Genomic DNA, 27,797 nt, shown 5'->3' on the forward strand with positions numbered 1-27,797 from the left:
CTATGCTTTTTGAATCTGTACATGATTCACCTCTTTTTCTAATGTATAAATATAAAAAGTATGATCTCATCAAACCAAATAATTGCAAAAAGAATGCGGGACCACCAATTTTATTGGCCTTTTCATTCATGATGTTACAGCTAAAGATGTTCTTGTTGTTGGTGAAACCTGGCTTTAACTGTGGATTATATATGTTGGTCTATTATGAAGGGAAATTATCATCATTATTATTATTAGATCAGAAGATGATACTAGCTCGCTTGATAAAAATAAACAAAAGATAAACTTACAACAAAAAATAATAAGATAATATAAGTTAGAAATTTTCAGAAAAGTTTTAAATAGTCTAAATGCGGTTATCTTTATTCAATTTGTCGTATCACTATTCGCTTCTCTAAATTGGTTGTTGTTACACAAAATTACAAAGGTCAAATTTAATGGTAATCTAACTTTATTAGGGTATCAATTTTTTTTTAGAATTATTATTATTCGTTACATATGTAAAAGGAATTCCTTTTATAGCTAATCTTTNTTACATTTAAAATAGAAAGATATATAAGATAAGATAAAAACAAAATTGAAATTGAAATATATTATTAAGGTGGGTAGTAAAAAGAGTATATAAAGGCGAGAGAGGAGAGAAGAGAGGAGTGGACATTATACACAATTAAACACACATATCACAGGAAATTAAGTGATCAGCGTGGTGCAAATTCAATGGCGATGATGATGGAGAGAGTTATAGTTTTGTTAATAGTGATGTCAGGTTTGCAGAGCGCATCACATGGAGCAGTGTATAAGGTTGGAGACTCAGCAGGATGGACTATCATTGGCAACGTTGATTACAATTCCTGGGCTTCTCCCAAGACCTTCCATGTCGGTGACACTATCAGTAAGTCTGTGTTTCCATCTTCCATGCATAGTGGATACTGCTGCCACTTTTTCATTTAACTTTGGTTTGTTTTTGTGTACAGTATTTGAATACAATGAGGAGTTCCACAACGTGATGAGGGTGACGCACGCAATGTACAGAACATGCAACACGTCAGCTCCATTGGAGAGCTATGCAAGCGGGAATGATTCCATCAACATTACAAAACACGGACACCACTTCTTCATCTGCGGAGTCCCTGGCCACTGCCAAGCTGGACAGAAGGTTGACATCAATGTCCACAGGCCTAATAATGTCACACAAGAAGCCGCATCACAGGCACCGGCACCGGCACCGGCACCGTCATCATCTTCGGCATTCGCGTATTCAGTTCCAGTTGCACCGGCACCTGCTCCAAGCAAAGCAGCACCCTCAACGACAAAAACAGGACTTGTTCCTTTCTTGGTTTCAGCCCTCCTACTCATTGCTGGATATACTACCGCTTAGCTTCTTTTGCGTTTCCTTAGTATGCATGCAACTCATCAAGCCAAGCCTCCTTGTTTTCTTATGTTTTTTTGTTCACTAATTTGTTTTTTAAAAAAATTATACTGAAAATTTATTACTAAATTAGTCATTATGCGAATATTTTATTTACGTTTTGGTATACATCTAAAATATTTGTTATTAACCAGTCAAGTGTCTTTTTAGTTATTGTTGGAGTTCGTCTCTGGGGTCTATTTTAATCATTTGGTTGGGGTTTTCCTGTGGGAACAAGTTTTCTTCCTTTCTCAAAGCTCATTATGATTATGCATAGCTTAGAACTTAGGCAACCTTGTAAACCTTCTCAATCACATCTACTTTTTCTTCTTTTGTTTTTTTTCTTTTTCATTTACAAGATCATAGATTTGGATGAGTATATGAGACTAGCTTGAAATAACTATATACATATCTTATATTTAAAATGGAATTCTCTTTAGTCTTTACTCTAATGCGTATCATCCGTCCAAATTTTAGTACGTCTATATTCGCAAGACAATGACGACTATTAGCCTAGCTTTTGGGATTTTGGTACAAGGCTACAAAGTACAAACAATTATGGCTAATGACGATGGAACGCCACAAAAGGTGGCGGGGCTCAGTAACATAGGCGAGCATGCTATGCAGATGATAGTTGAATATTTATTGTAGTAAGTTATGATTTGTGTCTCACAACACTTGGAAGTGACAATAATTTAGAATGATGGCATAAAATGTAGTACTTTTCTTTGAAGTTCACTTTAAAGGTTTAAGGTTTCAACACCCATCAAAAACTAAAATTACACAAAAGCTATTTATTTCATGCATCTCCACTCATTCCTGAACACACTCAAATCCCAGGTCTCAAAGCTCGAAGCGCGCTTGGAATACAAATGCCTTTAGAACGATAGAAAAAAGAAAAATAAATGAGGGGGAATAGAAAATAAAAGTGATTCATTAAAATTGGCAAAACCTCTACTTAAAATAATGGAAGATATTCCACATATTCTAATGGACCATGCTAAACCAGCTAACATTTTAACTATTTTTTGGTACTGGTAAAGAGAACCCGAAAAACTAGCAAGTATACACTAACCCCTCATTATCAGCATCAATTTTAACAAATCTAACGAATACTCTAACCGGTTTCCCTAGTTCATAATATACACAATTCTGGGTTATCTAATCTATTTGAAGAAGAAAAAATACAATAAATAATGATCTTCCCGGAAAATTGGTGGCAGAAAGGACCAATCTGCGCAGAAGAGACAATCTTGATTATTCTGAACCAACAAGAAGACCATTGAGCAAAGGGCGCTCCACATCTGAATTCCTTGTCGTCGGTCTTTTATTATGATGCCGATTTCTGTGAGGAGAAAATCATGAAGAGACAATCTACTTAACTGAATTTATTGGAGTAAGTATGTAAATCCTTGCAAGATAGATAAGCAATTTGCTTTGCTAAGGCACCACGTTGGAACAGATTGTACTGCAGAGATGAAAAATGACACCAGAGGATGAAAATGCACAATGAAGTTCTTCATCTATCTAAACTCTAAATCATCCAATAATGGATCTACAACTGGATAAACTGTGTAAGCCGAGCAGCACAAAGCTCATCGTAATTAACTCGACCTAAAAACTATTTATGCTCAAATGGGAACACTCAAAGCAATAATCACCAAGTGTCGGAATTATGGTAGTCAGACAAGTTGCATTGCAGTGCAAACCTTGACAGACAGATAGCAACTTAAATATTAGACCAAAAGTTTGCCAAGAGCCAGCAATACTTTTATGGCACCGTGGCATTCAACTACAAAGAAAAACTCAAACTGCTTTTAGAGTATAAAGGAATATGGCTACTCAAAATATTATATTTAAATTTATTAAAAAGATGAATAGAGTGCCAAATGAGTAAGGAGTAAAGCATCAGAGACCTTACACTAGTTGACTGAAGCTCTAATGTATTCACATTTTCCGTGTCCTGCACAGTTTCAAAGTAACAAGCCTAATAATAAATAACAGGAGGTCCAAAAGATGTTAAATTTAACAGTTATTAAAAAAAGATTACCTCAATCATCAAATCTTTTCTGGTTATCAAACCAAGCACACGAGATGGTCGAGGAACAACAAACAAATGTCTCAAACCAAGTTGGCGGAAAAGATTGTACACCTGTGTCATAAGCAGGAGATCATAATTATCTGACAACAAAAAAGGATAACAGAAAATAAAAAATGAAAAAAAAAATCTTTTAAGGATTTTAAACTGCACACCTTTGTCAAAGACATGTCTTCAGGGACAATGTATGGTGAGGGATTCAAAAATGGAGCAAGATCTATGTACATTTCCAAGTCATCTGGACTTAGATGTATATCGTCGATACATATCCCCTTACTAGAAACAGGCTTAGCAAATTCATGAGAATCATGCCTGGAAGTTAGAGAGTCAACAATTATCATCATTATAGAATACAGATGAAAAAGCCCAAATATAAAAATACCTCATCAAGCCTTACCTTATTGACCTGTCCCCACCTCTGGGATCAGAGAGTAAAGGGCTATGCTGGAAATCAACCTTTGACTGAAGGATTACCAACAAATGACTAGACAGAAGACAGGGACATAGAAGCTTAGTTTCCAAGTGAATTCAAGCTTTCCCTGGAGTCACCCAGAGAGACATCAAAGTATAAGAAAACTTCAGAAAACTATATTGTGTACACGCTCACCTCCGAAGTACTAATCCAATAACAAGTGATTCTCCACTTCTTGTGTGATCAATGACCTGGGCATAATTTTAAGTATAACTACAACTATGAAAATGCAAGGAATATTTATCAATAGAAGGGATAGATATAAGAGATATACATACTGGAAAACCATTGTGTTTGTTGCTCCGTAGAATGGAAACTACGTCTGAAACCTTAACTACCCGAGGTAACGAGATCACCTTCAATAGACAGATTTACAGAGTCAAAAGCCAAAGTATCAAAAGAATAAGGCATGTGAAACATATAGTTTAACCAGTGGTAGCATCAATTTTAGCAAGTTACACATCACAAGAATGACACACCAAAAAACAAATAATAAACAAAAAACAATACTTGGACAACTAATAAAGGACATGCAATTTGTTAAATAATTTGAAAGTTCACTCACCCTTCCACTTCCACAGGCCTCCTTTGCTGTCATGTTCCGCATCTCATATTTAGGCCTTGATTCCAGTAATGGAATGCCCCTTAATCTTGCCTGCTCTTCATATAGACCCTCATTAAAAGCATCACCCACAGCCTGTAAGGGAAGAACTTAGTGCATTTTGAAGTGACTTTCTTTTTACAGGAAAGTCCTGATCTGCATACCTTCGATATAAGAAGAACAAGCATAATAAGGGGCAAAAGTTTCAGGTTATTTGTTATTTCAACCATAATGACACAAAGAGACACTGTCATCCGCATTGAACCACCAAGAAAAGACGCAGCTCCCAGCAAAGCATACCTGAACATAAGAAAGTATCATATGAACATTACAGGGGAAATGGGGATTCCACATATAGAAAAAGAAAATCATTCAGTATAGTAGGGATTAGAAAGCTTTGCTCTTTTGATATTTTTTGTTTCTTGTCCTCAATGGTCTTAGTATTATCCTTCTCTTTTAATAATAATAATCCCTTTTATCAAGAAACAAAAGGCTTCAAAAAATATAACTATGGAAGAAGTATATATCTTTTTGACCATGACTTTAAAGGAATGTCAAGAAAGACACTCACGTTCCCTCTTCAATGTTGAGCTTTTTGTAATATTTTACAACAAACATGCCAACAAGACGTCCATAAGTTGATCCTATCATTATACCAGGGACAAATTGACCGGCTGGCACAGCAGTACCAAACGTCAACACTGCTAAACTATAAAACATAACCTGCCACATACAGAGAAAATAATTGGTATATAATCAAGTGCATCAAGTGGCAACTCTATTCAATATTGGTGCATGAAGATAAATCAACAAGAATTCCTATCAACCATATAGGGCCACATACATGTATCCAAGAACTCTATTGAATCAAAAAATAGAAAATAACTCAATATAAAGGCTAATGCATTTAAAGTCCAACCCAGTAAGCAAGAGTGCAATACCAAAAAGGTTAACAGACTTTGGGAACTGTACTCATGTATTGTTTTCGCACTGAACAAATTCCTGATGGCATCATCCTGAAGCAATAGAGAAGTAACTTAATATAATATAACAATAAATGAAAAAGCAAATTATGATTCCCAGTTCATTCAAAACCTGTGTATTGAAGAAAATAGTCGCAAGATCATTATACTCCTTGTCACTGCTACAAAAGAACTGCCAAAAAAAGGGCATAAATTAAATGGAATCTCCAAAAGTAATTAAGTCCAGGAGTACAACCTATATTATCTTTAGAACGGAACTAAATTAAGAAGAACGTCAGATTTCAAAATGGAGGTAAAACGAGCCAGAATAGAGATTCCTGCATAGACCCAAGTTTTAAAGCCTTATTTTAGTCGCACACACAGTGGTTCCCACTTAAGATAATCTGGTCATTCATGAGTCTTATCAACTTTTATGTGTATCCAAAAATGACATTAAGCTTGTGTCAAGAAAAAAAGATGACATTAAGCTTGTACCTATATAAGAATCTCTTGAGGAGTGAAGGCCTTTGGAAAAAGCAATGAAAACAGTATATTTCTCAAAAACATTCTGTTTAGACTGTATAGGACAACTGTAACCTTAATTTCTTATATTCCATCTAATAAAAACAGTATATTTCTCAAAAGAATACCAAATCAGGCAAACATTTTCACAATTGAAACAAAAACAAGGTGCTTCATTGTTGAATTCATCCGACCCCCTTGTTTCAACTGTCATTAAGTAGTATTAAAGTATGAAAACACAAAAATAAAAATAAAGATCAAGCTGAAACCAAAAAATAAAAATAAAAATAAATAAAAAATGAGAAAATTGAGTAAGACTAACAATGATGAACATCATATAAATTCAACTGTCTTACATTTACATAATTCCCATACATTCCAGGAGGACGTGGGCATTCAATACCAGAAGTAGGATCAGATTCCGGGCATGGACTACATTCTCTTAGAAGTGGCAAGCAAAATGAAATAATTGACGTTAAAAGGGAGACAAGGCATGCTTCAATAATCTGCAGTGCAGGAGAAGGAAGGAGCAAACAAAAATAAGAAGACAAGTGAGAAGATAAAGGTACCACTAGCATGATAAACAACAAAATATCAATAATAATCACTTTCTTTCCTCAGTACAGTTCTTCCATTCTTTTGTTGTCCTTACTACAAGGAAGCAGATACAGACAAATCAATTGTATAAAAAACAACATACCTTGACTCGGCTCCCTTTTTTGTGAAGGTGGTTTCGACGCCAACTAGAAATATAAAGTGTAAGCTGGTTAAATAAAGCTCCTGCAAATTATTGACAATAAGTTAACAGGTGTACCAAAACCAACCAAATGTAAAAATTCATGATACATTGAAGTGCAAAACAAAGGTGAAAACTCCTACCTAGTAGGCCTCCAATAACCCCAATAATAGCCATTGGCAATAGCTCTGCAAAGGAATAATCCTCTTGACCACTAAAAATAAAACCAGTCAAGGGAAGAGGACAAAAATAAAACCTTAATGCTCAACTGGCAGTGAAAAAGGAGAAAGCACAGATCTTTACTCTGATATATCCCATATTATGAATCCGCCAGACCCAAAATGTCCGCAATTTCCATTCTTACACCATCCCATTGCAGTTCGCACTACAACAGCAACAATAGCAGAAGTGAAGAAGACACGCCACATAAGTTGACTCCTCCACCTTCAAGAGCATAGGAAAAAAATCAAAACAAAAATATATATGATGAATGATTTACCACATTTCCCCTTCTAATGAAAAAGAGCCATGTCACTAAGAATTCCTTACCAAGATGTTACCTCTTCCAATGCAAACAATACACCACCAACAGGAGCTCTAAATGCAGCAGCAACTCCTGCTGCACACCCACAGGTTACCAGATCTCGTCGATCTCGATCACTTCTGAATACTTGAAACCATCTTGAATTTATATGATACTTAGTGGAACCACCCTACTCAAGACATGACACCAACAGATTATATCAGTTTCTTCCATATAAAATACATATTCAGTGAAAATCAACTAGTCTTAAAAAAGTAATGCACAGAAGCACAGAGGATAATTCAGGTAATATAATGTGCAAGTGTTGATAAATTATAAAGCAAGGTTCATTTAAATGGTCAGTTAAAATACAATGGACACTTTATGTGGTGTTGCCACCACATTTTAGCCTCTTTATTTAAGGGAAACAAAGCATTGAAAGGACATACTGAAAGATCTAACACATACTATGCGCATATTGTACTTTTAACATACCATTTAGATACTACCATATACTGAGTAGTACATACTTACTTGTCCAAGCAAAGAAGCAATACAAGCACCAGTATGGACAAGAGGACCCTCTTTACCTAAAGCAAGGCCTCCTCCCACTGATCCAATGCTGCCAAATATCTGAACATAAGAAGAATCCTTGCATTTAATAAACAGCTATGTATTTCTAAAACTTAAAAAAGCAAAATAATCAATGCAGCCCTCTGACCTTTCCAATCAAAGTTCTCAGAAGAAGAATCCCATGAATATCAACCCCTGAACATTATTCAGCATCCACACTATCAGCATATGAAGGATTTTTGCGCAAGCTGGACAAAATTTCAACGCAATAACCCCAGAAACAGTTGAAAAGTCTAACTCACCATTTAAGTAACCCTTGATTTCAGGAATACCAGATCCAGCAGCAGCTGGTGCAAACTGTGTGACAATATATACAGAGGAAAACACCAAAACCAAGTTTATCAGGGCATATAGGAGAAAGCCAGCAATGTATGACTTCTGAATTATACTAAATGTCAACGAGAATTTCCAGCCAGCAAAATTTTCAACAGACAAGTTGATGAAAACAGCAGCAAGACCAGTGCCTGCAAGCAATAAAATGGGAAGACATTTTTTTGTCAAGAAACAAACTTCAGAAAAAGAGCTATGAGATTAGCATTAGAAACACATGGGGCATGACTCAAAGTAAATGGGTTTGGTTAAACTGAAAATTTAGCCTTGAATCTGTATCAAAGTAAACAATTGCAACTGAATAAAATGAACAAGAGACAGGGGAACTAGCACCATTAAATAATTTGAGCAAGGATAGAATCGTATTGAAAGTATTACATGGTCTCCTATGGTGGAGTCATTTTCACATACTTCAATTTATTTTATTTAGGCCTTACCTTGTTAACACTTTAATCAATAGATTTGAACCACCTTTAAAAAAGAAGTTCTATTGAGTTCAAATAATCTAAAAGCTCAAAGATTCATGCCCGTGCCTTATCCCTACCCCAACCTCTCAGTGAATAACAATTTCATGCAATTACTTCAAATGCTGGCTTGCGTATCATGGAAAGACACTACATAATAGAAGGAAATTAAATTATCGAAATATTAGTTGTGAAGCCTCAAAAGAACCAACAGATCCAACATGAAGTGATCAAGAACTGGAAATTTAGCCAGTCTCCCCGCCACTCCATATCCTACCCATGAAATAATAATTTTCTGAGCATGGGATAACTATAATCACAAAATTAATTCCGCTACCTATAGCACCCCAAAAAAAAGGGACCTTCCCTAAAAGAAACAAAAATTTGCCATTTCCGGTAACTAGGTAAAGCGAAGCACTATGCATTATTCAAGAGAGAAGTACCAATGCCAATGAGCAAGGCGAAAAGCCATTTCACCACCAGCAAATAACTCACGTACAGCTTCCCTCTGCGCGCCTACAAATCTCGAAGCACAGCCCAACATCATCCCATTATAATTTGAGCAACAATAATTAAACCAAACTAAAACAAAAGTAAAATAAAATTCAGAATCCACATGGAAAATTATTCTTATCATTAAAAAAGATAATATATTTAAAAAAAAACCTGTTCTTCTCGATAAGCAAAATTTTCTATGACTTCATAGTCAAGGCTCTCAACGCTGCTTCCATCGCTTTTCCTCACAAGCCCAACGGCGTCGTCGACGAACTGTGATTCTTCGGAGTTTGGGATCCGCGACCAAGCGTGCCTCACCGTTTCGACGCCGTTTTGAAAATGATTGGACAGCATCGTCGATTGGAATTCGGAAGCGAAACCCTTTTCCTTTTGTCCCCCTCAGTCTGAAAAACCTACAATCTCAAAACCTGAATGGCATAAGCCCGCAAGTTCGAGATTCAATCGCATCAGAAGAACCTTCCTCGCACGGATCAGCTTGGCTTCAAAACTCCGCAGCAATTGCGAATCAAATCAATGCAGGGAACCGCACCAGCACAGTGTGGTATAATCTAAAACGACTCTCTCTTCCCTTTGCTGTTGCGTCGTTTTCGCGTTTCGATGATGCTCTGTTTACTGTGCAACGCGAAATCATTCCCCTACCAACGTTGTTCGCAAGCAAATCGATTTAGAGGCAAAGTCGCAAAGAGGAAAAAGGTGTAGACATAGTTTATAATAGGCGCAAGCCTACGTTATGGATTTTCCAACTTGTTGGCTTCATCCGAATCAGACACAAAAGTCAGTTAGATCAACGGATAGATCTTGATCGCTGTTGAGGTAGCTGTAGGGTGACGGTGTAGGGGATCATGACTTGCAAGTCATGTGAGATCTTACGTGGACTTACCTGCCGAAAACAACACGAGCTGGGGAACTAATCTCAAGTCCACTAGCTATTGAAAAATTAAAAAAATCCTTTTTTTAATCAACTTATTAATATTCATTAATTAAATTGCTTTTTACTATTAATATTTTGGTTGGCTAATAGAGGTGACACGTTACAGTTGAACTTTTTAGTTTTTGGTGGACATGAGGAATTTAAGGCTGCGATCTTGTGCACAAACAATTTTATGATCTTTTTCGTTTAAGGGCGTGGTAAGTTGAAGTCACATCCTGAATAACAACTTGAAAATAAGAGTGGTTCCAAGGTAATTTTAACAGAAGTAGTCAATGGTTTTAGAGTGAGCAAGGCGCTTGAATTAAGAACAATTCAAGCTACGTCTACCTCTTTTATAATAATCATATCTTCTTAATAGACAAACGGATTCTCTTTATTTGTTGATTAAAAGAATTCAAATACATAATTAACTAATAACAACTATATTTTTGATCGAGTAGTCAATTTACTTGTCAATCCTATCTTATACAATTTAAATTTGGGACAAATTAATTTTTAGACTATCAAACTAAGAAATACTGTAGACAACAAAAAGAATATATCTTTATGCAAGTGTTAAGCATATTTGATGTATAAATAACATTTTTCTAAACCAAGAATAGCCATTTTGTGATGCATCTTAATTATAACTGGCCAGCTGGCCCACACAAGCCAAAAATGTTCGAACCCCGGCATTTCAGGACTTAATTATAACTGGCCAGCTGGCCCACACAAGCCAAAAATGTTCGAACCCCGGCATTTCAGGACCAAGTTTCATTCGCCTAGCTCAGTGGACCTATTTCTACTCGATTATGGAACCAAAGGTCAAAGGTATTATTAGCCTATTAGTACTAGGAAAACTTGAGTTCACTCTCACTGGCTATTACTTATTAGTATTTCTCGGGCATTCTCAAATCTAAACTGTCGCTATGGAATCAAATGAAATGAATAGTGATGACTGATGAGGAATCGCCGCAAAAAATAAAAATAACGCATCTTAATATCTTATTGTAAAAAATAATAATGCCGAAAGAACAGTAAGTAAATACATCAACAATTGAGCCTTATTCCATTTGTATATTCCACTAGATGGATAGAGTGAATACTATGAATGTTCATTTATCAAAAGAAAAGGACAAAAAGAAACCTATGAATGTTCATCTGATTTAGGCATTATTATTTGAGACGATACCAGTACAGAAGTATCCTTGGGATCTTTCTTATAAGATGCGTCTAAAATGTCATCCTCCAAGATAGGATATTTTTATGAGGGTAATGCTTGAGGAAGCTTCTGATGAGGGCCACTTGATGATGCGTCTTCTTTTGTCTACTATAGGGCCTTCAGCATCACAATGTCTTCTGATTAGGATCAGTTTTTGAGAGCTCACTGTACATATCAGATATTGCTTTTGCAAAGTACTCCTTCGCTTGAGGTCTCTTAATCTGAGAAAATTCAGAGGCAAATTAGTTAGGCATCATTTATTGTCACAAACATAATGTTTGAAGCTTGCTGAAATGACAATCAGGAAATCTCAGAGACTTCAACACTTGCCTTGAATGTAGGAGTCAGCAGATCGTTCTCCATTGTGAATGGTTCAGGCACCAAAGTCACAGCTTTTACAAATTCAAAACCTCTAAGCTGAAAGGCATCAAATTAAGATAGTAATATTTAATATTATTAACAATGGGGTGTAATGAACAAGTAACGTAACCTTAACAAAACATTTAGTAACATACTTGAGCTTCTTGTCCGACAGCATCCATGTCCGCCAAGACAGCAGCCCTCGCTCTTGGATCATTACAAAGTTGTGATATATCATTATACTGCAACCAAGCCAATAAAACCACGTTATCATAAGATATTGCATTTTAAAATCAGCATGCAGTGATACAAAAATGAAAAGGAACTATAGTAAATTTCATAGAAGGATCCTTGCTTCTTGTTTTCAAAACAACACACGCTGGCAACATAGCATTAACTACCATTTTTTCAGAAAAATAAGGCCTCCCTATACAAGGATAGGCACTGGCATAATAACCATCCCAAATTTTAAACCTTAGAAAAGTATAGTTAGTTGCATGGTTTTGAGAGAAGGTTTTATCTGCTACGTATGATATCTGCGAAAGAAAATATCCATCCATCTCATAAGATTCAATTCTCAAACTGAATAACTGTGCTTGGTCTCCCTACTATAACATTAACAGCTTGCTCAAATAGAGGACAAGAACACAGTCACTCAGCTAGCATGATTCATGAATTGTGAAAAATTGCACAATGCATGCAAAACAGGGTTATCAATTCCTCTTCAAAGTTCAGATATCGAAAGTTCGTTTTCTAGGAAAAATTGAAGTACCGTGATGCCTTCCGAAGCAGCCCATGCTTTCAATACATCAGGATCCACCGCGACAACAGCTACCAAAGAAGAGTTTAGGCTATCACCTACAAAAGGAAAAGGAAGCATCATGAAGGAAAGGAGAAAATAAGACAGCAAAAGAGGACTACGCATGTGTGCTTGTCGAATTTGTATGACAATTCCCCTACCATATACAAAGCACTGAGCAACAAACTTGCATTTGACATATACGTTTTCAATCTTCTCTGGTGCAATGTACTCGCCTTGTGCCAACTTAAAGATATTCTTCTTCCTACACAGAAATGCAAGGTTTTGATTTGCATGGTTAACAAAATTAACAAATGTAAATCAAGAAAGAGTTGCCAATTTTACATGATAGGACATATTGGACAAAAACTGAAGATAGCATGTTTGCACCAAGATTATTACTGAAGCCTACTTATAGAACAGAGGATACTTGTGCCAAGGAATTTAACAGGTCAGCACATAAATTTACCCATTATGCCTGGAATGATAATACCTCACCTATCAATAATTTTGAGACGACCTCCAGGTAACCATGTCCCAATATCTCCAGTATGGAGCCACCCCTCTTCATCAATGACTTCCCTCCTGATCAATTTGATCCAATATGAGGTATCTTTCAGATAGAATAAATAAAATTTGACTCATAAGAACCACAGAACAGGAAAGGGAGTTACGTCTGAGCTTCATCTTTGTAATAACCTTGAAAAATAATTGGACCCCTAACACAAATTTCACCACGTGGATAGGGCTGATCATCAGATGTATAGTTCATTTCTGGCACATCCACGAGTTTTACCTCTGAAACAAAAAGAACAAACTCTTAGTACTTGGCATGGCACTTCAAGCAACAGCCAACATAAACTTAATATTTATGAACTAGATGACTTCAATTTTTATTCTTTTGAACTGGCAGTGGGAAGGGAGCGGTGCTCAAATCCCAATCATGAAACTCATCATTTACTCACCACAGGCTGGATTGGGAGATCCAACATGACCACCAAGGTTGTCGCCTTCATCAATGCAGCTTATAACACAAGAAGTCTCAGTCATTCCATATCCTTCAGTCACCCGACCACCAAAGCAACTGTGAAGTAGTTGTGAAAGACCATTGGACTAGGAATTTTTTTAAAATGATAAAATAAAAGAAATGAAGGATAATCCTCTGTAGCAATGCATACCGATTTTATACAAGAACTTACATCTTTAGAAACTCCATGATATCAGGTGATAAAGGTGAGGCACCTGATACCATAAGGCGAACTCGTCCTCCAAGCTTTGCCTTTATCTTGTTGAAAACTAATCTGTCCCACATTGGAGAAGGGTTCTTACCTGAAACAGATGGAATTTGAAAGTAAGGTTTTTTCCCCACCTCTCGGTAGAACAAAAACAGCTACACAAATAAATACCCATAAGACATCTGCTTCCAGGGGTTCAGTTTGAGAGAGGGATGAATTATTAAGATCAATCTTAAGAACATGATGGGAATCAATTACGTAATATAATAAACACATGAGGAACAATAACTATATAAATGCATACTGTACAAAATAAGGTTTACATAATGAACTTTACCATTCAATAATGCTTGCCTTTTAGCATTATATGCAGCATTAAATAGCCTTTCCCTCAGAACACCAGATGTTTTAACAGCATTAAGAATACTACAGCAAAACCGTACAAGTGAATATCATTAAGTCACATCGAATACACCAAAAGCCTGTTAACAGTTTAAAAACTACAGTTTGATACTCTACCCAGCATATATTCTATTATACAACCGAGGGACACTGCAGAAGATAGTAGGCCTGAGAGCAGCTAGATCATCCATTAGTTTCAAATTATCCTGCATGATACAAATACGTGAGTCAGGTAATGAGCGGAAAAGAAAAAAAGAAAGTTGGCTAATCTCTCTCTCTCTCTCTCTCTCTCTCTCTCTCTTTAAAAGTAATAAATAAAGAAAAATCTAGCATCTACCGAAACCATAGGACCTTCGGTTTACAAATATCAAATAGTTACATTATAGTGTAGACAAAACAAACAATCCTCACCGCACCAAGAGGAGTCAACTACTTGGAAAAATTAATGTCACTGGCCTTTCAAGATTCAAAAACCAAACTTTTTAGTAAGATGGTAGAACCATTTAGAACAATATCTTTCTTTTTTCAGGTTTCATGGATCTTCTACCCATTTCAGTTGAACTCAAAAGAGTGTTATTCATGCAAAATTCATTTAGAACGGCATAACATCTCACTAAGTGTAGTGTGAATAAGTCGGTAAAACATAAGCAAAATGAAAGGAAGGGAATTTGTTCAAGATTCATACCCCCTGGTAGAATCCCACTGCAATGCCAAAATGCACTATCATGACTTGGTTTGTCCGCTCATAAATGTGTGCTAAAGGGAGATATGATATATAACTGAAAATCAAAAGGAATCCAGAGCAAGAACATTTAGAATATTTTATGAGCCAAAATATGACAATAACTACTGTACAATATGAGGTAGGCATTCAAAATGAACTCACACATCAGAAGGGCCAAATTTTTCATCCATAGTGGTCCCAGCAACATTTGCAATGAAGTTTGCATGGGTCAAGACAGCCCCCTGAAGAGAATCCGTTTAGCAGAAAGATAAATGAAGAATGTTCTATAAAGTGACCACTACCGAGGAAAGCATTTCATGCACACAACATCTACCATAAACAAAAAATAGTAATTTGGCAAGAACCTACTCACCTTTGGGGTTCCAGTTGTACCACTTGTATAGCAAATAGTTGCAACATCATCAGGTTTTGGTGGGCTAAAGGGCTGAAGATTACTGCTTCCCTACATCCAAGGCAGAAAAAGGCAAGTGGTAACAAGTACTTAGCAATGAAATCATAAATGATGCTTGTTGCATAAATAAATTATAAATCATTAGCAACTACAGATGGTGGTAAGAAACTACAATCACCATGTTAGTGCAAAGAAAAAATAGTAAAAAGAAATATTTTGTGTTTCTTTTATAAAATAAAAAATAATAAAAAGAAAAGGATTATGTGGTGGGTAGGTAAATTAAAAGAGAGAAAGCAAGACCTTAAGATGATGATTGCGTCCTATTTCGAACATGCATTTTCACATTATTTTTTTATTAATACTTTATTATTAGGTGGATTGGATTGATGAATAATATGTCGTCAGTCACTTTCCCGTGACAATTAATACGAATTATAAGCTCTTGAACTTTTCTAATTTCTAAAAGCCTAGAAAGATATTCCTTCCTTTTTGCTAAGTAATTTTTAATTCTTGCATAGCTCTTTTTCATATTGGATGAGGAGACGATCAACACACTATTATTATTTAATTTATTTTTTTCTCTTTTTGTTAATGTCTGCGTCCGTGACTGTGACATTTTGTATTGATCGGAAACGAGATAAAATGGTCATGGTTAAAGCTAATTCCAAAGTCTTAAAATATCTGCCGGCAATGGCATATGCAGAAAAAATACAAGTAAACATGTCTCCGTCCTTCTTGTCATGGCGTGAGTTGCCTCACAGACACGAGATTGCTTCATGGGATCCGGAAACACTTTCATGTTGTGCATTAAATACTTCAGTAGATGGCCTATGTTTCTGGTACCACTTCCTTTGATTTCCAAATCATTCATCATTCTTCATGCTTTATATTAATATAAGTAATAAAACTTGAAATAGACAAAAGGATTAAAAAAAAATAGTGTTGGTTGGAATGTCTTTAAGTTGATAGAAAATAACAATTTTTTGAATGAAAAAAAAAATATTTTTTTGTTATTTTTTAAATATAAAAAAAAAATTTTGTATAAAATATCCAAATATAAAATTAATTTTACTTTTTTTTTAAATTATTTTAAAAAATATTATTTGAAAAAAAATTCTTATTAAAAGTTCATGGAAACAAACTCAAAGAATAATTTAATTGTGAATATTCTTTATATTGAAATATAGAAAACAATGCTATTTATATATACAAAATTGACTATGAATACAAAAGGGCTAAAATTCTAAAACAATTAAATCTTCTAGGTGATTCCATTAGTTATCAAAAAGTGAGTCAGTATAACTAATTTTGTTTTTAGCAGAAATATAAAAAGATTTAACAAAGAAATTTATTCTATTTGTTGGGCTAAATTTATTTGTGTATAGACAGTTGTGATTTTTCTTTGGTATTGTCATAGGTACAAAAAGAAAGATAGTTTAATATGTTCCTATAAGTTGGAGGGTAAAAAATGTTAAGAACATTGAGTTTGGAAAGATTGAGGTGAAAAGGTTGAAGAGATAAAGGCTTGATAAATATGTCTGCTAACTATCCAAAAAAATTTTTATCACTCCAACTTGAACTTTTTGGCGAACTAAATGATCAACTTCTAGGTATTTAGTCCGTTCATGAAAAATTGGATTAACCGAGATGTGAATAACGCTTTGATTATCACAATACAAAATTGGTGGACGAATGAGAGATATATGCAGAATATGTACCATTGAAGCTCACAAGTTGTACTAGCAAGAGTATGATATTCGATTTCGATGAATGATCGGACAATAATGATTTGTTTTTTAGTTTTTTAAGAAATCAAAGAATTACCCAAAAAAACAATAACCAGCCAATGATCTTCGAGTATCAGGACATCTTATCCAATCGGACTCACTAAATCCAAGGATTTGAATTTCAGATTCTTTTGGGAAGAAAATTCCTTTGCCAAGGATATTTCTTAACACACGCTTGGCAGTTTTAGGATGAGATTTAATAAGAGATACCATAAATTGTCTTAATTGTTGAGTGGCATACATGATGTTTGGTCCTGTAGTGGTGATAGAGATAAGCCGTCCAACCAAATGATGATAAACAAAAGGATCATATAGCAAGAGACTATTGTCTTGATATATTTTGTGGCACTAATGCACTATCTATGAGAACAAAGATAGGTTTGGCACCTAATAAATCATAATCTTCTAAAAGATCAAGATAATATTTTCTCTCAAATAAACAAATCCCTTTTACCGATTGAGCAACTTCAATATCCAAAAAATATTTCAACAGATCCAAGTATTTAATGCGAAAGTGTTAGTGTAGAATAAGACTTAATGGCAATAAATTCAAAAATAAAATTACCAGTAAACAATATCATCAATATAAACTAGAAGAATATAGATTTCAGCACCAGTTAATTTACAAATAAGTTATAATCATATAAGGTCTGTTGATATTCATGAGATAGCAAAAGATTAGAAAGTTTGTCATACTATATACGACTTGATTGTCGTAAACCGTACAATGACGTCAATAACTTTCAACATCAATTTAGTCAAGGAGATATAATCCTGGATGGTAAAGTCATGTAAACTTTTTCAAAAAGATCCTTATGTAAGAAAGCATTATTGACATCTAACTGATATAGGCCAATGCTTTAAAGATGCCAAAGCCAAAACCAATCTAATGGTGGAAGATTTAATAGCAGGAGAGAACCTTTTCAAAAAAAGCAACATCTTCAATTTGGGTAATTTCTTAGCCACAAGACGTGCATTATACCAATCAACTAAACCATCAATCTTGTGTTTGATGTGATATACTCTTTTATAGCCAACTGCTTAACACCTGCAATACACCAGATTTTGTTCAATTCAAGAGTATCTAACTCATTTTTCATAGCTTTGTACCAATTAGAGTGGGTATTGATGTCTTTAAAAGATTGTGGCTCAATATCAGACTGTATAGATAAAAGAGACTAATTATGTGTAGGTGAAAGAGAAAAAAAAGACATGAATGAAAATAAAGGATATTGATACTTTGAGAAAGAGGAATTTGCGTAGGTGAGAGAGGAATCGAACAAATAATCAAAGAGATATATTGGAGATAAGCAAACTCATTCAGAATAACGATGATAATTTGGGAAATGAGTAAATAAAACCTCAAATGATATTTTGAAATTAATTACAGAAGAAGAAATCCGATTAAGCAAATAAACAGCATGATTAACAATATAAGACCAAAATAAAAAAGATAAATTAGATTGAAACATAAAAACAAGGGCTATATTTAAAGTATGTCGGTGCTTGTGTTCGACTCCACCATTTTGTTGTGGGTTTCAACACAACTGCATTGATGAAATTATGTCTTTGGAAGAGTAAAAATCATGTAAAAGAAATTCTAGTCCATTTTATGAATAATTGCATTTAATTTTAGAGTTAATTGTCTTTCAACTAAGTTGATAAAATTCTTTTCATGATTTTGTACTTCTCCTTTTTATTTTAATAAAAGGGATAAGTACTTTTTTCGTCCCTAACCTTTTTTTGTTATTAAAATCATCCTCAATTTTTACAAACACATTAAAATCGTCCTTCCCCCAATTATGAAAATTTCTGGACACATTTGTCCCTGAGGTCTATAACGCTTCGTTTTTCATTCCCGCGAAAGTCATTTACTATCTCATTTGCCATTACACACATTCGAAGGTGATGTTTCATGTTCAATAATGCCCTAGCTGTGGTGTGTCTTCATCGGAGGAGTATCTGAACTGCATTTGGAGGTCGCTAGCTACGGTGAGGAAGGAGGTCGGTCCGGCATTGTCATCGACATTGAGGTATGTATGCAGCATTTGTGTAATAATAGTATTGCGAGGGTTTGATTTGGTTTTTCTTGTGTCTTTAAGAAATGGGAAGCTTTACTCTGACTGTTTACCATGGGGGTCGATTTGGTTATGAGGAAGGGTCGTTGTGGTATTTAGGGGGAGAAAAGACAGTTATAGAAGATGTTGATAGTGATTGCTAGTATTTATTTTAGGCATATGCGGAGCTGAGGTAGTTCAGATACACCAGAGAGAACATTTCAGCTCTGTGGTATAAGGATCCAGCTAGTCAATAGTTAGAGAAGGCCCTGAAATTATTTGCTACGGATAAAGATGCACTTAAGATGTGCAGAATAGTGAACTTGAGGGGTCATGTTGAGGTGTTTGTGGTGCATGTGATTGAGGATGTAGAAGAATTTCCTGAAGCTGGGTTTATTGATGTTGGAGGCCAAACAGAGCAGAATCCGGGTAATGAGTTGGTGGTTTATGAGGGTGAAAAAGTTCAAGAGATGGAAAATGATGATGTACAACAAGGCAATGAAGGAGATAAGTTAGATACAGATGTGGGAGCTGAAAATGAACGGGTTGAGACAAATAGCGATGATGACAGCGATGATGAGGAGTTTATTCTGTCTGATCCTGAGGGTGATAGTGCAGACGGCATTCATTTTACAGATAGTGATGAGGAATATGATGATGAGAGTGGATTTGAGGAAGATACAAGTGCCAAGGGTAGTAAGAGGGTTGATAAAGGCAAAGGGGTTATGAATGGCGATTTTAGTGATGGGGAAGGCTTTAATAGCGATGAAGTGGACTTGGAGTATGAGGTTGGTGTTGGTTCAGATGATGAGGAAGGACAAGGGGAAGATAAGAATGAGGCAAGGAGTTATCCAATTCATAAGGATTGTAAAGACATGAATAGTTACAAGTGGGACGTGGGAACAGTTTTTGCTTCAAGAGAGGAATTTAAGGATATTGTGACATCGTATGCAGTACAAACGAGAAGGGGACTCAGGTATGCGAAGCTTGATTTGGTTAGAGTGAGGGCTGTTTGTCAGCCTGGTTGTCCTTTCTGGTTATATGCTACTAAGATGAAAGAGGAAGCAACTTGGCAGCTTCGATCCATGAACCTTAAGCATACTTGTGGCCAGTCTCATAGGGTTGGGATAATGCATACTTCGTGGCTGAGTAGGGCTTTTAAGAAGAAGGTGGAACATAATCCAAGGGTTAAGATCAAGGAATTGGTGAACAAGGCACAAAGAAAGTGGAATCTGACAGTTACAACTTCAATGGCAGCTAGGTCAAGGCAAGCGGCGTTGGATGACATACAGGGAGAGTATACGAAGCAGTACAAGAGGATTGGTGATTACTGCTATGAGTTGCTCCGTTCTAATCCAGGATCCTCAGTGACTCTGAAGGTACAGATGTCCCTGACTTTGAGCATGAGCAACAACACTCATCTTTGAACAACTATTGCATATTTCAAAGACTTTATGTATGCCTAGATGCTTGCAAAAAAAGCTTTCTGCAATGTAAGAAGTTCATTGGGTTAGATGGCTGCTTTCTGAAAACACCTCAAGGGGGGCAGCTGTTGACTGCTATAGGTTGGGACCCGAATGATCAAATGCTCCCGATTGCCTATGCCGTTGTGGAGTCAGAAACGTAAGATAGCTGGACTTGATTCCTGAAGCTGCTAATTGATGATTTTGGGTCTGAGACAATTGGCAGGGCAACCTTCATGTCTGATCAGCAAAAGGTAAATGATTTTGTGTGAAATTGAAATACATTCCTCATTTAACATACTTATGCATACTCAACAGTATGAGATTATAACTTAATATTAGCTTCCTCATTTAACTTAATATGAACTTAATATTATGCATACTTACCTCCTTTTGGTAGGGGTTACTGCCAACTTTTGATGAGGTGATCCCAGTTGTAGATCACAGGTTTTGCGTTCGGCATCTCTACAGCAACTTCAGAAAAAAGTTCTCTGGACTGCAATTGAAGCAACTGATGTGGAGATGTGCTAAAGCTACACACTGGAAGGATTGGGAGAGAGAAATGGCAGTGGTCCGAGGGGTAAATGTAGAGGCTCACAAGCATCTCAACTCTATTCCTCCTAGATTCTGGAGCAGGTCCAGGTTTAACTTCCATTCCAAATGTGATACTCTTGTAAATAATATGTGTGAAAGCTTTAATGGGGCAATATTAGAGTCTAGGGAGAAGCCCATCATTACTATGCTAGAAGAAATTAGGGTGTACCTTATGAGTAGATGGGCTGTTAATAAAGAAGGAATTAAAAAGTTCAATGGAACAATTTTACCTCGAATTAGGAAAAAGATAGAGAGAAGAGGAAGGGCAGCCAGTGAGTGGAGGCCTTACTGGTCTGCTGCACAAACTTATGAGGTTGTCAATGGGTTGAGCAAATATGCTATTGATTTGTCTCTTCGTGAGTGTTCATGTAGGAAATGGCAGCTAAGTGGAATTCCTTGCACACATACAATCAGTTGTATAAACTTCAAGGGTCTTGAATTGGATTCGTATGTGGATGACTGCTACAAGAGAGATGCCTACGTCAAGTGTTATGAATCCGTAATCAACCTTCTCAATGGCCCAGATCTGTGGGAGCACACTAACTTCGATGATGTCATGCCACCACCTTATTGGAATCCTAGCCACAGACCAGTAAAGAAAAGGAAAAGAGGACCTAATGAATCAGAGGATAGATGCCAGACACACTTGTCTAGGAGGGGACAGATACAGAGGTGTTCAAAGTGTGGTGCAGCAGGTCACAAGAGAGGAAGGTGCAACAATCCACCCCTCCCTGTAAGCTCAGTTCTTTTAATGACTGTTAGGGTTTATTGCAATGTTTTCCATATGTATATTAGGGCTTATCTGTCTCTTTCTTGGTGTATTGCAGGCCCAACCACCTAAACAAACTGCTGCCAAGATAGATACTAGAGGAAGGAAGAGGTCAATTTTGAAACCTACTATGCAATCTGCTACCAGAGGGAGGAAGAGGTCCAAAGCACAAGGAAATTCATCATCACAGCCCCAACCAGCCACCAGCTCAACCCCCATAACCAGGTCCAAGTCATCCCATTCCCAGCTCATCCCCAAGCCCATAACACATGCAACTAGGCCCAATACAATACCAACAGCTACTCCCCAACGAAGGCCCAACATGAAGCCCATCAGAAGCTCAACCCAACCACCACCAGCTACCAAGGAGAAGGGTGCATCCAGCTCAAGCCAACCAATTATGAACAAGGTCTCCTTCACTCACAACATTGCACTACATGTTTCTCCAAGGAAATTGAGGCTGATAGCAAAACTGCCTCCAAGGGAATGGGGAAAACTTTAACAATGTTTACTAACTATTTAAGATGTTAGCTTGTTAATGTAGATCCAGTTTGATCATACTGTATGGTTGTGAGATTTCATTTTGATTGGAAATTATTACATACTCTTTATGCCTAAGGTTGTGTAAAAGTGAACAGAATTACTGCTGTTTTGATATAAGTCCAAGTGTCATCTGGTTTCATGAATGCTTTAAGACTATTACCCTTGGCTTGTTAATGAATGAAGTCACATGGTTATGTGTTGGTTTATCTGTTTCTACTTTCATTCTGATGTTGTGCAAGTACTCTATACTACATGTTATGCATTAGTAAAACAGACACAAATATTCAGTCATATTTCATCTCAACCATTTCCACTTTCATTGCCAATTTCTTGTGAAATTACAGACACAACACCATCACTTACATACACATATACTCACCTACAAGAACCAATTTCAATACCAAATAACTATCCAGCCACAGTAGTAATTTTTTAATTACATAAAGTAGACTTCAATGCCTAAGTACAAACTAACTAAAAGTGCCCTATTTTCTACCAAACTTTCATCAACCCAGTTTTAGAGGCCCCAAACATGGTAAACCCTGGTTGTGGTTCAACAAAACTTGCAGCCAGCAACATAAACAACCAACCTTGCCAACCAAGCAGAACACTGCAGCAACCTTCAACTTCCACTCAGATGCCTTCACGTCTGCCTTCAGGGCTACAACTTTCCTCTTCAACCTTGCAACATGCGGATCTTTGCTTCCAGCTTCTGGGTCTGCCCAACAAAAAAACTGACATTCATCATTAACCTACATGAGCCCACCATACTCAGTGCTCAGAAACAAAACTTTGCGATCAGCTGAGAACAATAAAATATGAACTCACCTCATAGTAGACGCAGCCCCAAAATCGGCGACCTGGGTTTTCTTTGGTTCCCAAAACTCGCAACACTGGTCTCTCTCCATGCCCACAAAGAATCCCCCTCTTCTGCTCAGACCCCCTGCTCCGAGACGACCTTGAGCTCTTCGACGCCATTGCTGCACTCGAACCCTAACCCTAGCAGACGCTTTGTGCTTCTCGTTTGGGGGTGAGGTTTTTAATTAACAATAAAACTTAATTTTCTATACCATTATGTGGTTCAACTACCGGTAACAACTCCAGGGGCAAATGTGTCCAAAAATTTTCGTAATTGGGGGAAGGACAATTTTAATGTGTTTGTAAAGATTAAGGATGATTTTAATAACAAAAAAAGGTTAGGGACGAAATTGATTTTGACCCTAGACCTTGGGGACGAAAAAAGTACTTATCCCTTAATAAAACAACCCAAGTAAAACGACTAAAATCATCGGCTATAGTAAAAAAATATTTATGATTATGAATAGAATTTTGCCGAAACAGTCTCCATATGACCATATATCAAAATATAATAGATCAACATTAGCACTTGCTTTGGTAAAACTTTGAGAGAAAGAAAGTTTTATTTTCTTAGAAAAATGACAAATATGACAAGTTTCATCATGATGCATAAAAATAAAAAAAATTATCTATGTGTAAATAATTGACCATTTGTCCACAAAAATAACTCAAACGAAAGTGTCATAAGTTGGAGGATGTAATCGGTGAATTTGTTTGGATTGTATGAATAGAGTGCAAAATTGATGGATTATAAATAAAGGTGTTTTCAAGAACATATAATCACTCCCTCTTTCTACCCAAATCAATCGTTCTCGAATAAGGATTAAGGAGAAAAAAATTGCACGAAACCTTTATATGAAGCAGTAACTTAAGTGTTATTTGGTAAGTGAACAATGATAGGGGAGATTTTGTAATAAAATAAACCAAGATAAATCTGATGCAATATGGTCTGTGGTACCAGAATCAATAATCAAAGAATTTAAGAAAATGTTTCGATTGATAAAATTATTTAAGATAGAAAATGTGTTTAAAGAACAAAGGTAATGAATACTTGAATTTGACAAAAATCCATTTTGATTAGATGGCCTATTATCTTTGGAAAAAGATAGAGTAATTTTATCTCTACATTATGATAAGTGAGACTCGGCCTTTTTTAGAAATGTTATGAAAGTTTATTATTGGGTTGATGAAAGATCCAAAACTGGGTTTGAAGTGAACTGCTAGATTGTCATTTCTTCTTGAACTAGGGCTGGAGTAGCAACTGAAGAATCAGTGATGATGACCACATTTGCATAAAATGAAACATAGTCATGAAACCTTAGACGGCCGAGAGGACGCGGGTGCCCCAACGGTTACTGTGTTTCGAATAGCATACTTCAACTGTGTGGCTACCGCGACCGCAATATGTGCAGAGCTTCAAAGGACCACCGTGACCCACGCCAGAAAAGAATATGCTGCGACTGCGTCCGCGACCTTATGGAGGACGCCGTGCATCAATGACGAAAGAGATGGAGTGAAGATCATCGAGAATATCGCACGACAGCCTATAGCTGTCATTCGTGTTGGATGACTAAGTCGAAGACTTAGGTTACCAGGGATAAGGGGTCGAGAAGAAGCACTTGAGATCAAACCACCGAGAACAATTTATCCAATCCCTTGAAAAATCAGATTATGAAATCCTGTTATCTGTGAGATGCTACTAAACAGGGACAAACTGGTAGAGGGCAAGAATTGATAAGTTTCTCCTAGAGAAACTTCAGATATGTATAAAATTTAGTAACGAACAAATTATCCTGCTTGAGTATATAAACTTCTTCTTGCAACTCAACAATGCGAAGAAGATCGCTATGAGCAAAACGTTCTTTTAAGTCTGTCCAAACAGAGGAGTTAATGGCAAAACAGATGACACTTCAAATAATAAAGAGGGACAGAGAATGAAATATCCAAAACAAAATCATGTTGTTGCAACGTTTCTAGACTGAAAAAAGAGGATCATCAGGAATAGAAGATGAGATAGAACCGATAAAAAATACATGTTTATTCTTAGAAATAATAGCTATAATGAATGCTCTACTCTATGAATATTAATTACTTCCTATTAAAATAGAGGTAATAAAAACTGAAGTAGGATTTTTAATAGGATAAATATAGTAGAAATTGGTGGGATCCTGAACTAAATTGAAAAGCTAATCATCCATCGTTGGAGAAAAAGGTGAGGAAATAAAATTGACGATTTAAATTGGCTGTTTTATCCACGAGTAGAATTCTAATACTATAATAAAACTATAAATTGATAAGAAGATTAAGACAAAGAATAATTTAATTGTGTATATTTTTTATACTAAAATATAGAAATATATAAAATAATAAAATCTTCTAGGTGATTCCATTAAGGTATTAACTGTTAAAAGGTAAGTCAGTATAACTAATTTTGTTTTAGAAAAAAGAGTAAACTACAATTTCTACCCATAAAAGTTGAAAACGCAGATATATCTATCCATAGAAGATGAAAATTACCATTTGCACTCATAAAAAATGGCTTTTGCAAGCAAAATTATCCAAATCGTAACAAATTAAATAAAATTCTTAAACTACCCTTCTCTCCACCACTACTACCATCGTCTCCTCCCTCTCTCTCTCTCTCTCTCTCTCTCTCTCTCTCTCACTCAATGTTCTCAGGGACCCAATCCCAACATTGACCATATCACCGCTCAGTACCACCGCCTCGCCCTCCTCCTCAACCGCACCCTAGACCCTTCGCCGCACACTCCCCCATCGGTGTCAGTCGCGACTCAACAGCACCAGCACCACCATCACCAGCATAATCATCTAATGCAAGCTCAGCCTCTAGATCTAAGGATGCTGTGAGCAGCATGAGCAATCCGTTGGGATGGGTAAACCGTCACTACCGTTAACCTCATCATCCTCCCCATCTTCCATCACCGTCAAGCTTAACTGTCTGGCCTCAGAATTCAACACCCTAACGGAATCCATAGAGCACCTGAAGAGGCTTCTACATTACGCATCTTTGCTTCCACCATTCGATGATTTGGATCGAGTTTCAGAGAATCGAATTGGGTTTTCTCTGCACACACACTCAAAGGCTGCAACTTTTTCAAGGGTTGACCGGAAAATGGTGTCTGGGAATGACCCAGTTGAGTCCTTCTTCAATTCTATTTAGGTTGTGAAGGAATTATTGTCCCCTTTGGAAGTGGGTATTCAAAAAGCTGTAAAAGATCTTGAGCACTGCTTCCTATCAAGACACAAGAATAAGGGCACGAAAGGTGTTTGTTTGATTGCCTAGGTGAAACAAGATATTGAATTTCATATATGTGATGTGAAGAAGAAGAGAGGGTTGTCAAGGAAAGTTCCCTTGAAAGCTTTCTTGAGTATTTTTTCATAGAACTCGGTGAGTGGTAATGGGAATGCGAATGTGAATGGTGATGAAGTGGATAAGAAGGGTGATGGGTCTTCTTCTTGTAATAATTACTTGAAGTTTGTAGTGACTTGGTCTTTGCTGGTTAATGGTTTTCTTCATGCTCTCCCATCTCCTTTCAAAGCTGGTAAGGGAGGAGGCAACGGAGTTGGAGTTTTGGAAGAGGTGGAAGGTGAGGGGAAAACGGAGTCTGCGGTTAAGATCGGAGTCCAAGAGGTGAAGAGAGGAGGAATGGTGGTGATGGTGGTGGTGGTGATGGTAATAATGACAGCAGTGATAACGGTAGTTGGGGAGGAGAGTGGTGGCAGAATTTAGAATTAGAGTAGCTGAGAACATTGAGAGAGAGAGAGAGAGGGGGGAGGGGGGAAAGACGATGGTAGTAGTGGTGGAAAGAAGGGTAGTGATACGGAATATAACCTAGGATAAGATGGAAAATCAAAGAAAGGGACTCTTCTACCTCAATTTGATTTCCTGATGCAACAGTTAAGGGAATAACTCTACTTCACATCTTCACACCCAAATTTCTCAAAGAAACTCAAAGAAATTCTCATTCATAAAAATTAAAGAAAAAAAAGTGGCTACTAGGTTTTAGAGGGTTTTTATACCTCTTGAGTTTAAAACCCTAACTCATAAGTTCACTAGAATAAAAAAATATGGGCCAAATCATAATTGGGCCTAAAACAAACAAAACAACAAAAATAAAATAAACATAAAATAAATTCTAAGAAGGTGATGTCTTTTTCATTCATCTTGACTAATGAGAGTCTTCAATGCATCTTGTAAATAGTAAGATGTTTGACTTTTGATAATCATTAATCATTGTCTTGCCCAATTCTTGATGCATCTCCTGAACAAATGATTTAGCCATGTTTGCAAAACTTTCTTTTATTCTCTTAGTTGTTGCTCTTGTAATTGGACCAATTGGCATATGATAGTTCTTAGTTTGTCCCACAGGCTCATA

The 27,797-nt window shown here is 36.4% G+C and overlaps 4 protein-coding genes across 4 annotated transcripts; 1 reads left to right on the forward strand and 3 right to left on the reverse strand.

Annotated features, from left to right (window-relative positions):
* On the forward strand, nt 627-1,811 carry LOC107643255 (mavicyanin). The gene is made up of 2 exons (XM_016346850.2): nt 627-892; nt 975-1,811. The coding sequence occupies exons 1-2, from the start codon at nt 718-720 to the stop codon at nt 1,376-1,378; spliced, it is 579 nt and encodes a 192-aa protein (XP_016202336.1). The 5' UTR covers nt 627-717; the 3' UTR covers nt 1,379-1,811.
* On the reverse strand, nt 2,327-9,950 carry LOC107643256 (chloride channel protein CLC-d). Its single transcript, XM_016346851.2, has 22 exons — nt 9,416-9,950; nt 9,193-9,265; nt 8,198-8,419; nt 8,044-8,090; nt 7,857-7,955; nt 7,349-7,512; nt 7,103-7,243; nt 6,943-7,013; nt 6,764-6,843; nt 6,420-6,569; nt 5,675-5,734; nt 5,521-5,595; nt 5,151-5,302; nt 4,744-4,879; nt 4,544-4,675; nt 4,257-4,334; nt 4,114-4,169; nt 3,904-3,990; nt 3,662-3,818; nt 3,459-3,560; nt 3,325-3,371; nt 2,327-2,753 (listed from the first exon to the last, which is right to left on the reverse strand). Exons 1-22 carry the CDS (start codon nt 9,596-9,598, stop codon nt 2,666-2,668), a joined length of 2,400 nt encoding a protein of 799 aa, XP_016202337.1. The 5' UTR covers nt 9,599-9,950; the 3' UTR covers nt 2,327-2,665.
* On the reverse strand, nt 11,158-15,437 carry LOC107643257 (long chain acyl-CoA synthetase 6, peroxisomal). Its single transcript, XM_016346852.2, has 14 exons — nt 15,291-15,437; nt 15,080-15,159; nt 14,879-14,972; nt 14,311-14,399; nt 14,129-14,217; nt 13,756-13,885; nt 13,522-13,640; nt 13,231-13,354; nt 13,055-13,141; nt 12,718-12,821; nt 12,530-12,615; nt 11,913-11,999; nt 11,728-11,814; nt 11,158-11,618 (listed from the first exon to the last, which is right to left on the reverse strand). Exons 2-14 carry the CDS (start codon nt 15,106-15,108, stop codon nt 11,523-11,525), a joined length of 1,221 nt encoding a protein of 406 aa, XP_016202338.1. The 5' UTR covers nt 15,109-15,159; nt 15,291-15,437; the 3' UTR covers nt 11,158-11,522.
* Nucleotides 22,827-23,520, reverse strand: LOC107640317. The gene is made up of 3 exons (XM_016343849.1): nt 23,371-23,520; nt 23,133-23,294; nt 22,827-22,871 (listed from the first exon to the last, which is right to left on the reverse strand). The coding sequence occupies exons 1-3, from the start codon at nt 23,518-23,520 to the stop codon at nt 22,827-22,829; spliced, it is 357 nt and encodes a 118-aa protein (XP_016199335.1).

The sequence above is a fragment of the Arachis ipaensis genome, chromosome B05 (assembly GCF_000816755.2).
Source record: "Arachis ipaensis cultivar K30076 chromosome B05, Araip1.1, whole genome shotgun sequence".
In the NCBI taxonomy this organism is placed as follows: domain Eukaryota; kingdom Viridiplantae; phylum Streptophyta; class Magnoliopsida; order Fabales; family Fabaceae; genus Arachis; species Arachis ipaensis.